Below are 13927 nucleotides of genomic sequence, written 5' to 3'. Positions count from 1 at the left end.
AATGTTTTCATTTTATACTGAAGAGTAGACTGTACTAATTATTTATCTATCACTTATTTATTTATTTGTTTACCAGATCTGATCACCAGAGGCCTAATTAAGATTCTGCAAAACTTCATGCTTTTTAGTAGCAAATGTGCAGGGATTCTGTGGGGTTTTTTGGTGGGCTATTTGGTTTGGTTTCACTTGGTTTTTGATTTTTTGGGGACTATTTTTATTGGTTGGTTCGTTAGTTGATTTTTTTAACCCAGACATTCCAGACTCTGATACTCTTAGGAAATGTATACATTGGTGGTTGATTTCTGTGATATATTTCAGTCACACACCATATTAATGACTTCTGTTTTTATTTTTAAGGTTTGTCGAGTTGCCTATGAAATTATGCAGACGTTGCATCCGGATGCTTCGGCGTATTTCCATTCGTTGGATGATATCTACTACTTTGGGGGACAGAACGCTCACAACCAGATTGCTATTTATGCTCATCATCCACGAACTGCTGATGAAATTCCTATGGAACCTGGAGATATAATTGGAGTAGCTGGAAACCACTGGGATGGTTATTCAAAAGGCATCAATAGGAAATTAGGAAGAACAGGCCTGTACCCATCCTATAAAGTTAAGGAGAAAATTGAGACAGTCAAGTATCCTACATACCCAGAGGCTGACAAGTAGATTAAAAGGAAGACATTCAGCAGTTATTATAAAAAAACTCGATTTTGATTGGTTCAAACCAGTCAACAACACACTAACTATTGGTTTCTATGGGATTCGAATTTGCATTTTATCATGCGGTTAAAATCAAAGCCTTTGCAATGAAACTGGAGAAGAAGCTGAGAACAAGTGGATGGGCTGTTGTCTGAACTTACTCTTAAACATTTTTGTTATATGCAGTCTCACACATGCACACACAAACCCACGTACAACAGGAAAACTGTTGTTTTATACTTCTTGTCTCTTTCCAGGAGCTGTCCCAGTCATTAGTCTTACGTGAGCTTTGGGCTCTTTTCTGCGCCATTAATTGACAATAATGTTCAGACTTACAACACTGCCACATTGTGTAATTTGAGTGACATGAACATATTTTGTATGTGCAAAATTTGGAACATGGTGCCTATATTTGAAAAGTTTGTGACCTTTTTAGAAGAGCCATGCCTGTTTCAAAATGGGCAAGAGTCCACTTTCATCTGGTGTTACCATGACCACTGAACTTGCTTCAAACAACAGATTCAGATTTCAGACTAGATTTCGTTACAATTTTGGGGTTTTTTTAGCATTCCATTGATTACTTCTCATCATTAATAAAATAAAAGTTACATTCAACAATAAAGCGGTCACTGTCTCTTAGGAGCTTTTGTAAACAATACCATGGACAGATTCTTTAGTACTGGTGATTTCTGGACATTGCCTTTGATTGAAAAAACCAACAACACAAAATCCACAAAAGAAGGAAAATGTAGCCTGAGTTTCATTGAATTTTAAAACACTTGTGCAGTACAGCAGTTGTGTAGGGCACAGTGCTGCTCAGCTTTGTGGACAGTAGGTAAAGGCAGGATTACTTCAGTGCTAAATTGCTTACATTTACCCTCTGACACTATTTTCTTACCTTTTCTGGTTGTCTTCTGAAAATAATTCAGGGTTTGGGGTTATTATGGATGTCCACTTAGCATTTTGGCATTGAGTGTAATTACTTTTAAGTAGAATACATCAGGTTATCCCATTTATAGAACCTGTCAGTCTGGACTACTTTAGAAAAATTCAACAGTTTACCCCAAAGTAATAGGTTACAAGAAATTTACAAGGATGAATTTTTATGCATGTCATAAGATTGTTAGTAATTCTTAGTGTTTTGAAATCTCTTGCCAGTCATCTCTCATTAAGAAAATAGATAATTTACAAAATAATTTTACAGAAAAATTCATAAATTTGATGGTTGTATATATGGATCCATGTAATATGTAAGATGATGAGAGATTGTTTCCAAGTAAAAAGAATATTTAATAGCATTTTGTAGCTTCCAGTGCAATCCAATTTGGATTACTGGAAGTGCAGAAAATGTTTACTGTTCAGAGACCGAGGAAATGCCACGTCAGTAAAGGTTAAAACAGCATGGCTAGTTGACCTTAGCAAAGCAAAAGTACACTTAATTATGTTTATGAATAGGCTAAGGACAGTGTTAACATAATGAATGGATGCACTTGACTATGAATAAATTTTAGGCTGAAAAATAAAAGGAAATCTCTGGCAATGTGCAGTGCAGCAGCAGGCTTCCAATTGAAATAGTGGTGAGATGGAACTGGGTTGGTGTGTGAAGGAATTACAAAGTAGTACTTCCTGACATGACTTGCAGGACTAATCCTGTAGATCCCCTCCAGTGACGTGTCCTTCAACTGAAGAATTATTTTGTGTCTTGAAAAAGAGTAACAAAATCAAAGTTGAAAAATTTTGGGGGAAAAAGAATACGTTTACCATAGTGTTAAATAGATATATCAGTGAAAACGAGCTTAGATACAAAACAAGATTTAAAAAGATTGATTAAAGGATGATGGAATATTATTAGTAAGAGCAGCCAGGAAGTGATAAAGATGAATTTTTACGACGGAAGATGCCTAGAGTCAACTGATGTTTCTGTATTTTGGTGCTGCTAAGGAAGCAGCTTTATGTTAGTTTCCTAAGTGATTTTGGTAAATTTTCCACTAACTCAGGCAAATATTGTATTTCAGAGGTACAAATGTGGGCTAAATAATAACTTTTTTTTTTTACTTTATTTTGAATTGTACATATAAAGCCACTAGTACTTTCCTTTCCAACTTGAAAAAAAATCCAAACCCATGAATGTTTCTTCCTCAGCAATTAGGTCAATGCATTTTATTTTTGGGAAAAACTAGTTTAGTTGTTTCTCCACAAATACTGCATTAGCCAATTGATATAGATTTATAGATTTTGAAAATGTTTTTTTTTTAAGCTATTTACTTACAGCCCCTCATTTCTAGCTCATTTCTTAGAGTGTGATTAAGCAATAGTATTCATAAATAAATTAACACTAAAATTTTTCTGTAGTCAGGTAACTCAGTTAAAAATACAACATAAGAAGATAAAAGAATATCTAAGATGAGCCCAAAGGCAAAAGCACATCTTCTGGTGTGGTAATGAGAGAACTGAAAACACTGATGTTGTAGAAGCTGTACCTGTATAATGTGGCAATTCCTCAGCAGACTGTATCTGACAAAATATTGGCAAGGTACACATGCCTCCTTACATATTCTAAGTACCTAATGAATAATTAGGTCACCATCTTTGAGAAAATGATCATGAAATGATACAAAATTACAGCATTACTGTTAATAATTCAGAACTGTACTAATGTAGATGCTATGATCTTATTCCCCAGGGCAGTATGATCCTCTAGTGCTTCAATACTTCTCAGAGGAAGAAATCTAGCAATACCCTGCTTGCTAGATGCATGTTCCTAGAGATTTATTTCCTTTAAGACTACCAATTAGTTATATTTTGGAATCCTGGGACATTGGTACATTAAAACTGATTTTGTTTTATATTAAACAAAATGAATATTCGAGACTTTATTCTCGGTGTACAGTGGGGTCCAGGTAATATAGATGGATTGATGGGAACATGGAAAAGAGACCCCCAGATTTTTATTGTAGCTCACAGAAAAGTGAAATAATAGGAAATAAAAATTTTGTCTTGAATACCTGGGAGAAAGCTGAATCTTTTGAAAGCTATGAACTCATTAAATTACTAGCCAGAATGCTTGTGAAGAAGCAAGCATACATCGTGTTCCTTCTGTTTACCTTGTAGCTCTGCAGCAGTCTAGTCTTGTAATTTTTGCCTCATACCAAACCCCACCCTCTCTGATATCCATAAAACAACAAACCCTCATACCCCCTTAAACAGCTGCTGTTTAATTAAACTTTTCCTCTCTAAGAAACTTTGGTGCGTGTGTGTGCATAGGCATGTGGCATACATAAAACCCAATGTGAACAGCACTCTTGTGTTCTTTGCTATTTTACATTATCACTGTCACATTGTCTGTGAAAACTTACTGGCCAGGTAAATGGAATCTTTGGAAACCTTGTTATCCTACGTGCTGCTTGGGAGCTAAGAGGTTTGTTCTGAGTGGTTCAGTTAACTTCTCTTCTGTGACACTGATGTACCACCGACCTGAGTTCTTGGTTCTCAGGCCAGCCCACAGTGCAATGTGTGGGATTTACAGGCTTTCTCTACCAGCATCCTGCCCATGTGAACTGCTGAGTATTATGGATTTGTTCATGAAGGGCGATGTTTTATTTCAAAGTTTTTACATATTTGAAATGTTTACCTTCAGATAAATGTTTTTAAATGTTTACTTCAGATAAGTCTTTTGTTTAACCCTTCTATCACTGAATTTTAAGAAAACCTTAGGAAAAACAGAAAGATTTTTCTCCTTTACAAATTTTCTGAAAGGAGATCTAATGATACCTTTTTTTTACAGAGAGATGTTCACGATGTAAATGTTTCCTTCATAATGGGCTTTTTGTTTCCTTGGTTTGCAATTATAAAATAAGAGTCTTCTGATCTAGGAACATCATAGAAAATAAATGGAAAATTTTCATGACAAATTCTTGATATGGGGAGGGAGATACTGATATTCTTTATGCCAGTGGAGTAGCACCTACCTTTTGGAACCTTTTCATAACAGTGAATTGAACTTGGTTTTTCCAGGTCATTAGTTTCTTCACAATATAATCTCTGATGTGACTGAGGAACCCAGATAAAAATAATTTGCTTAGTTTGCAAAATGGGAAGGAGAGAGAGTCTAGTAAGATATGATATTGTGCTTTTACTATGAGTTGCTATATCATTTTATAAAGCCACAAATAAACATTTCTGTACTGGGTTAAGCACCTCTGATAGTGAAATCATACATAGAATTTGCAATCCTCCCTTTGATTTTTCCTAATACCAGTCCGAGTCATGTATAAACTTCATGGTCATATTCTGATTCTTGGTCGTTAATATACTACAGTTTAATTTCTATTTTGATGGCATGGGAGCAGGGTGTCAAGGAGCTCAAAAGGTTGTTGGGTATTCTTATTGTATGGAATTAAAATTGCTTTTGAGGCTCATTTAAATTCTACTTCCATGAGGTGCCCCTAGATTTGTAATTGTAATCTCCAGACTTGTGTCGAGGTCCTCTCTATCTACCTGGAAATTTACCTGGAGCAGGACTGAAACAATGAAATTTATTTATAAATATGAACTGCATACAGGTTGTGTTTGACTTCCTAGGATCCTGTTCATTTCCAAAAAGCATGAAACGTGGCCCTGCATGATATAAATAAGAGGATAGTATAAAATTCCCAAGTCTGCACAAAAGAATTGCTTGTCTGTTTGCCTGCATTGCTGGTCACATTCACTGTGTACAAGATTATTTAGGAATCTAAGTACATAAGGCAGAGGTCTTTCAGTGTTACTGCTGAATCCCTTCCACTGATGTTTGCTGTCTTCAGGCCTTTTGGTACTGTGCACAGACAGTGCTGGTGATATTTGTTATTCAGTGGAATCCCTTTATTTTTTATGTTCGTTTCCTTTGACTCAGCTTGTCAGCAGAATCCTATTGCCACTGCAGTTCAAACAAGTTCGGATTAATGCAAAGGCATGTCAGTTGTTTGCACAAAATAATCTTTGCCATTGCTCAGAATTAATGTCACACTCAGGCTGGCTCTTTGGGAGGTGCTGTTGAGGGAGGGAGCCATCTCCACTGCACTGTACTGCACATTTCATAACTCCTGGCAGTACATGTGCTGCTTTTGCTTTCAGCTTTGCATGATTTCGCCACTTTATCCAGACTCAAGGTTTGGTTTTCATTTTAGTATATTTATGAAGGGTTTTCTGAGGATAATGAGATGAAGTCCCAAATATCCTACATTTTCTTCAAGTAGTATAACAGACCTCATCCCATTTCCTCTTAACTGTCTTAAAGACATCCTTCAGTTGCACCATTTTAGTAGAAGCAGCTAGCTTGATGTTTCCTGAAGACTGTGGCATTTTTTTGCTCTTCTATTAGCCCTACCACCTACTTGCATCTGATCCTGATCGACCATGGTTGTGTGAACCTTCTTCACACCTTTCTGCTTCACATATTTTGATTTCCTAATCCAGTGGTCATTACTTGAGCAGGATTCCAAGGGACAAGTCTGTATTTGGTGTTTCATAATAACACGTGAAATTATATTTCTGGCATGTTTGCATTTTTGTTTTTATTTTTTAGAAATGCATTTTTGTGTTCTCCCTCCTTAGTATAGTCAAGGATTCAAAGAGGAAAAACTATAATCTGATGTACCTGATAAGTGTTTAGGAGACTTCCAAGGCATAGAAACACCTTTAATAATAAGGTTTACAGCTCATACCATGACAAGTATCTTGACCAGATGAAGGATGCATTTTCATAGCATTCCCTATTCATTTTTGGCTAGTGCTTATTGTACACTAGTGCCTGCAGCTTCATTTGCAAGAGACAAAATGTGGATGCAGTCTTTTTACAGGACCATACAGATAATTTGCACCATTCTCAGTTAATACGTCCACTGCAAGCAGAGCCATGAGGATATTGCAGCTCAGCTGTGAGAAGCCACTGGATGTAGAGGTTGCTGTCCAATTTGGCTGTCTACAGAAGATCTGTCTCTTCTTCTTAAAGAAGATCTTCTTAAAGAAGCCAAGTCTATTTGCTGACACCATTCCAAGCAGTAGCAAACTGGAAGAATGGAAAGAGACCAAAAACCAGGACATCCTACACGCTTCTTTGTGAATGAGAAGGAATTGGGACTGTGTTAAGTTGGTGGAAGTATTTTGCTTCAGTACTTCAGCTTATTGCTGGAGAATGACCTGTGATGATGAGTTTATAATTCTAAATCTCTGGTCAGTTTGTAACATCTATAAAATTTTGTTTTCACTTAAGAATAAAACTGTTATACACAATAAGTTGAGACTTGTGGAATTAAAAAGTTTCATTCTTGCTTCAGATGGTGTGTTAGCTTTGCTTAAAAAGATGTTTGCTCATGAATAAGATTCAGTTATTCAGCAAAGATAGAAAAATCTTTTTAGGCTGGCTTGACCATTTTTTAACCTGTACATCAGCAGAGATTATACAGGGGCTAGAGAATCATTATGTAATAGATTTGGGATTGATAGATTCGTTCCCTTAACTGATCCTTTTGTTTATAAACAACTGAAAAATTGTTTTGTTAATATTAGAAAGTTAAAGTTACAATGTGTCTCCCTGCTCAAAATGTATTTCTTTGGGGCTGGTGATGTGCTATGACTGCTTTTTATGACAATGATTTATATTAGCTTGTTTGTATGTTTCTGAGTGTATTGCTCATTCCTTTGGTCCAATGTTTAGACTGTAAGATTTACGGTTCTGGAGTTGCCTTTGTTTGTTTCCACCTCTTTGTCCCAATGAGATTCTTCATTCAGTAGGATCCCTAGACAGTACAGTACTAAGAATAATTACTGTAGCCATAAAATGGCTTAAACATTTAATCTGTAATGCTAAATGCATAATGATTTTTTAGTGTTTTCTTTTATTTATGTAACATTAATATTTTATTTAGTTATTTATATTGCTTATTTGCCATTGTGTGTGTATGAAAAAAATTACTTAACCCTCAAGGAATCCAAATATCAGAAGTCAGATTCAAGAAGTTGTCTTAGATATCTCCTGCATGCTTATGACCTTTGTCATTGATAGTATATTTAAGTCTTTGGTTCTGAAACAGCACAGTGATTGAAGGAATTATCTTGTGTACTTTTTCTGCTCTCACTTCTTCTCTTGGAAGTTAATAACCGACCATGTGTATGCTAAATCTATTTAACTGTGAATTGAAACAGGTTCGTTGCCATGCTGATTGGTTTGGTGTATGTTAGTCAAAGCTAATTTTGGCAGTAAGCATGAATGTATATCCTTCATTTCTGTGCTTTTAAAACTGAGTAGGAGAATAAGTGAAGGAGCCATTGGAATAACAGGCTTTTCTAACCTTTTGGTGAAGTGGCTAGGGCTTACTTATGCCCTTTTTTATTTTTAATATGCACAGATAGACAGTAATGTATCTTATACAAAGGGATAAAACCTGTTGAACCATCTGAAGAAACCTTGAGAAGACCAAAACACAGTCTTGGCTTGATATGAAGGTGTGCCAGACTTGTAATTACCTGGAGGTCTTGTTGTTCTTCTCTTCCTCATGAAATCATTTTGTCATGATTTCATGCTGGATGGGCACTGGTTCCAGAACATCCTGTTTGTTTTTCATAAGATGCATCATGTTAATACAGGTGCTCTGCTGTACTGCCTCTGTAGTGAAACAGTCTGGGTTTTCTCAGAGCAATGTTGATGTTACTCCCTCTTCATCGTTTCTCATGAAAAGTCTCCTTTTGGTAAAGCCACACACAGTGGTTGAAAAAAAGAAAATAACACCATTCTTTACCGCTAAGTGTCTGATACTTTATTTCTGAAGTAGCTGTAACTGGCCTTGCTGGCATACAAATCCACAAAGTAGATTTCAACTTCTCTCCTCTAGCAAGTAGCTTACTACTGTTAGCTGTTGCCAACAATTTGGTGCTGAAAAGAAGCTTTAAGTCTCTGAAAATATTTCTGTCTCTTATTACTGTCTGAGAAAGAGTTGTGACCCCTCCTGACAGCAGATGTATGGAGTTCACAAGAACTAGTTAGGGCTAATACCATGTTATACAATTTTTCTCTCAATATTGCCACTCTTTTACCTAAGTCTCTTTTATCCAGTTTGAATTAATTTTAGAATTTAGAAACAAGGCAATAGTGTTGTCTGATTGAAAGAGAGTTGTAAATAAGTGTGTTAATAATGCTGATAGTACAAGGCATAACATTACTCTCTTAATTTGTGCAATAACTTCTCCAGCAAGTTTTCTACTGCTGTTTCCAACTTCTTTTCTTTCAAACTGATTGCCTCCCTTATAGGTCTCTGCTTATAGATGGAGTGGTCTTCTACTTTGTGCCTTTATATATCAAAAAACCCCTGCATATGTACAAAAACTGAAAACAGAAAACTAAATGCAAAGATATTATCAACACATCTGATTTTTAAATCAAATTTTATCTTCTATATATCACATTTTTAAATGGTAGGTTCTCTGAAGCAAAAACAAGAAAAAAAATCCTTTTTGTTCAGACATCTTAATCCTGAAACAATGAACAAAAAGGTTTCTAGGAGAAGTAAAGCTTTTCCAGAAACAGTAGATCATTTAGCCCTAGCACGAACAATGAAAAATAGAAAGCTTATTGAATTCCCAAGAGTAGACCTGGGTGAAAGACTACTGAGAGTGCCAGAGTAGAAATACATGGGATTATAATTTGGTTTTCCCCTGTTGGTTTCACAGCTCATCTAAATTTCTGCTTATCTGTGAGGAATCCGCATTAATTTGCATCTGTGGAACTGGACAGACCCTTTAGTGTGCAGGCTGCATGTCAGAATAGCTACATGAAATTAGGTATCAAGACTTTTTAAATCAAACTACAAAATTACCTTGATGTTCTCTTAGGGTATTTAGTATTTTGGCATCTTGAGGTTTTCAGAGAACCACTTGTGAGCGATATATAACATGAATGATAGAACTTTAAGTATATCCATCTGGATATGGAATGGAACAGCTGTTTATGCATAAGGCAAGACATTGATGTGTCATGTTAATTAATCATTTTCAAGTCGTAGGAAGTACAGAGTGGATCAGTGTTTGCTGCACAGCAGTATGGCTAGCAAATGATTCATGAAATCACTGTCCATTCTAACTGGGATGTTTTTATTAAAGGACAGTGTCTATGACCAACAGTTTTACTTTGAAGTCTGCCACTTGTTTATCATGGCACACTCTCACTGGCTGAGTAATCAAGAGTGGGAACTACATTTTATGACTGGAGACAGATTCAAGGGGTAGTTGAGTCTCACAAATCACTTCAGAACATGTTATTGGACAAAAATACTCATACAGATTTCAGTGAAAACTCTCTGATCTGGAGTTTTCAGATTCTGTCTATGGAGGATTGAGTTTTCCAAGTGTGTATCAGAACAGTGCACTTTACCCATATTTTCTTATTATTACTGCTTGTCTGAGGAATTTTATGTTGCTGATGTAATGCTTTCTCAGGATTCCTCACATAGGTCAAGCTGCTATTTGTGTATAACAATATAGTAATATATGCACAAGCAGACAAGGATGTTCCAAATTCCATAAATCCTTTTTCCTTCTGTATACATTATTATTTGTGCTCTGGAATGGATGCCTGAGAGTGTCATAAGATTATCCTGTCAATACTTGAAGTTAAGTATCTCTAGCATGCTTGCAATTAGAGAAAATGTTTTTCAAGGAATCACAATTGAAAATTGCTTAGATGGGTGATCCTTATTTTCAGCAGTACCAATTTGTGATGTATCTGTTTGCAATGGAAGGCAGCGAGCCTTTCATCAGAGCCTGTTGGAATCCATGTTTTCCTGAGGATGCCTTTTCAATCCCAGGGAGGTTTGCTGATGGAAGCATTCCTTACAATTCTCTTGCTACTGAGATGTCTCAAAAATTCAGCTGAAGCATTTTATTCTGGCAATTTCTTCATAGACAAGGAAAACACACTCCACAGGGTAGTTCAAATTATCTGAGTGCTTTGTGGGGAAAATAATGATTTTTCTGACTGATGACAAGGTATTTGTTTCATGCTGAAACATGTAATATGTAACATTTTTCAACAGCATCTAGGAAGATTGCTCTTGTATGCATTTCTGATGTATACAGGTTACATTCAAGAAAAGGTTAATCTGAATACTAGGAAAAATATCTACCAAAAAATTAAATATGGAAATAAAGTTGTTTGTTTAACTGCAGCTTCCGATGAGTGTTGTTTTCTTCATAGTTTTCTTCGCAAGTTTTGGACTACTCCAAGGACTTTGTGCCAGTAGTTAGAGTCTTCTGTCCCTTAAAAGGCAGCATCCTTTGTTGTCGCGGTGCCGAAATTGAAGCCCCACGGCTTCGCCCCGAGCCAGCCCAGTCACCGGAGCAAGCGTGAGTCTGAGCTGCTCCTCGGCAATTTGTGAGGAGTCAGCCCTTGTGGGTCCTTTTCCCTGGGAGAAGGCTGAAAGGCGATAAGGTGTATCAAGCGACAACGCAGAGAGTAAGAAAGGAGGGCCCAGTCAGCCAGACAGTTAAAACAGTAACTTTAATCTTCACCAACACTGTCGGGGCCAGGTTGGACTGGACCCAGAACAAAGGAATTCAGGGGCTTATAAACTTTCAGGGAAGGGGAGGGGAAATGGGAGTTCCTCTTTGTGGCCTCCAATCATAACTTGTCACCAAGGAGATAAAGGGAGGGGTTGCACTCCTTGGGCCAATTGGGGAGTAGGGGAGGGAGAACATAGTGGCGGGAAGAAAGGGGGAATAACATGTAACTGAAGGGAGCTAAAAATAGAAGCTTGTAGGGAGGATGTATCAACTTATGAATATCAATTAGGGGAAGGGGTACATAGAACATACAGTATTGGACCCATCAACCTTCTAACTTTTTTCAATCATTTTATGCCTAAATCCACTCCACCCGGTAAACCCCCCATATGTCTTTCAGCTCTACCCTATCTCCAAAATCCTTTCTTTAATATCCTTCTTTCTGCTCCCTCTCTCTCTTCCTCGAGTCTCTTATTAAATCTTCTCTCTCGTCTGTCTTTCTTCTCCTTGACACATTCCTTCGAAGCACCTGCTGTCTCCTGCTTACACTGTCCAACCTTCTCTGGAGGGTCCGGCCAGGGTTTAACACACTAAATGGGGAAAATTCAACCATCCACACCACCACACTTTGTCTTATACCCTATTAACATTCCTAAATTTTTTCTTTGCAGTGTTCTTCATGCATGTGTTGCCTTTCTTTGTCTCTTTGTGATAGGTATGTATTTTTTAAAACTTCAGTAGCTAGAACAGACTTTTGAAAGTTTTGATATCAGAAGGCCCTAGACATGTACAAATACTCTGTGTTTCATCATTACAAAGTTTTCATTGAATCATAACCAATGCTTCTAAAAATACTGATTAATATACACAACTCAGGTGTCATAATGACTGCAATCCTGATTTGGTTTTAAATTAAGCTGTTCAGATTTTTTCTCTTTTCAGGGTCTTATAAGTCTTATAGTTTGCACCAGAAAATTTCAAGCTAGATGTGAGTGGAGTGCAGTGCTGTGAATGGTCAAGGACAGGACTGCTCAGTGTAAACCAAACATGTCCAAAAATTTTCACCAGCTTTACTCATTGGCCAGTACAAAAAAATAACATAGATTTCTCTAGGGAACTTTTCCAAAATATTTTTAACAATTATTCTTCTGAGTATGTTTTTTAATTAGTCATATCTTTCTATTCAGTCCCTTGAAAAAGGACTGATTTCTTACCTCATTCATTGATTGTTTGGAATAAAATGTCCACTGGATAGGAATAAACAGGTCAAGAAAGAGAAAAGTTAATTGCCTCTAACAGATTTATGTTTGTAGTGTGCTGTTCCCTAATGTGTTCCAGTTTTCCCAACTTCCCACTTGCTTTGTGTTTCATTCTTATACCTCATGAACTTGATAATGAAAAAGAAATAAGTGTGGAGTGTTTCCCTTACAGTGTGCTGAAGTGTACTTACGAATTGAAGAGCCTCAGTTTTCTTGATCTAGGTGCAGGAATGCCTACCCAGCCCCAGTGGAGTGCACATTTTAGTGAGGCTTCAGGAAAAAGTAAGATACTTTACAAGTGTGTATTTTTTAATTATTAGGGTTTTAATATTGAGATAGTTGTGCATCTGCTCTTCTCTCAGTGGTTGCCTTAATTATTTATTCTGCTCTTCAGTATGAGGTGTCCTGGATGTTTTAGTTATCAGCCCCTACACTCTTGGACTTAATAGGGTTTCTGAGGGTTTATGGCAAGAAACCCAGCTCAGTTCTCTGTCAGTTCTTTCCCTTACAGCCTTATTAAAAGATGAAATAATTAGCAGTGCTTTTCCCCCAACATGTTATTCCTAAATTCATAGTGATAGTTTTCTGTTTTAGTCATTACTGACTTAAGATTATTTATCCATGTTATAGAATGTGTGTATATATCATTCTATGTTATTGTTAGAGTTTGTGTTTTGAGAAAATATTGTTAGGGCGGACTGAGTCCTTTTATTAGAAAATTTAAGTCACTCATTTTAGGATGTTTTCCCTTATTGTCCAGGTATCTAGAAATTATGGTGACCACTCTGGGTGGTCAAGGGAATAAAAGAAATGTGCAGATAGCAATGTGAATAATTAATATTTTTACCACTAAGCTGCAATTCCTTTGGTTCCCTATAGTTTTATATTTTGATCTTACCAGAACTGAGGCCTGCTCAATTATTTTCTTGAAACCAGTGTAAGTTTTCCTTCTTCATTAAATTAGATATAATACTAGCATGAGGCCCTAAGGAGACTTGAACTGAAGGTCTCAGATTTTTGAGCTAGATACAAAGTTTGGCTCAGGATAATTGCAATCATTCTAGCACTACTGCAAAGCCTTGTCTCCATTAGCACCAGCCACACACTGTCTGTAGCTATTATTGCAGTGTGGTAATACAGCTGAGAGTCCTTCTCTCGTTCAGCAGAATTAAAAGATGCAAATTAGTGAAACCCAGGCAGTCATCCCTTTGAGAATTTAATTGCTTGGAGGTCAAAATTAGTTTAATCTTCACCCAAGTTTAGGGGGCAGGGACTAAACACAACTCAGCTAGCAGTTTGCTTTTGTGCAGTAAAACCCTCACATCCAGCACTATTCTATATATTCACGTGGTTAGAGAAGAAATCCCAGAAATTTGTTTTCTAAGTGAGTATATCAATAGCCTGTGCATACACAATACTAGCATTGTAGT

The 13927-nt window shown here is 36.7% G+C and overlaps 1 protein-coding gene across 1 annotated transcript in view; it reads left to right on the top strand.

Annotated features, from left to right (window-relative positions):
• Positions 1 to 10904, top strand: part of FUT8 (fucosyltransferase 8) — a 66221-nt gene extending 55317 nt beyond the window's left edge. Inside the window, exon 10 of the mRNA XM_063398381.1 lies at positions 358 to 10904. Coding sequence (XP_063254451.1) covers positions 358 to 675 — 318 coding nt within the window. The 3' untranslated portion in view covers positions 676 to 10904. The remainder of the gene's footprint in view (positions 1 to 357) is intronic.
• Positions 10905 to 13927: the final 3023 nt, after the last annotated feature.

The sequence above is a fragment of the Prinia subflava genome, chromosome 5 (assembly GCF_021018805.1).
Source record: "Prinia subflava isolate CZ2003 ecotype Zambia chromosome 5, Cam_Psub_1.2, whole genome shotgun sequence".
Classification (NCBI taxonomy): domain Eukaryota; kingdom Metazoa; phylum Chordata; class Aves; order Passeriformes; family Cisticolidae; genus Prinia; species Prinia subflava.
Note: the sequence above shows the minus strand (reverse complement) of the source record. Positions and strands in the feature narration are given on the sequence as shown.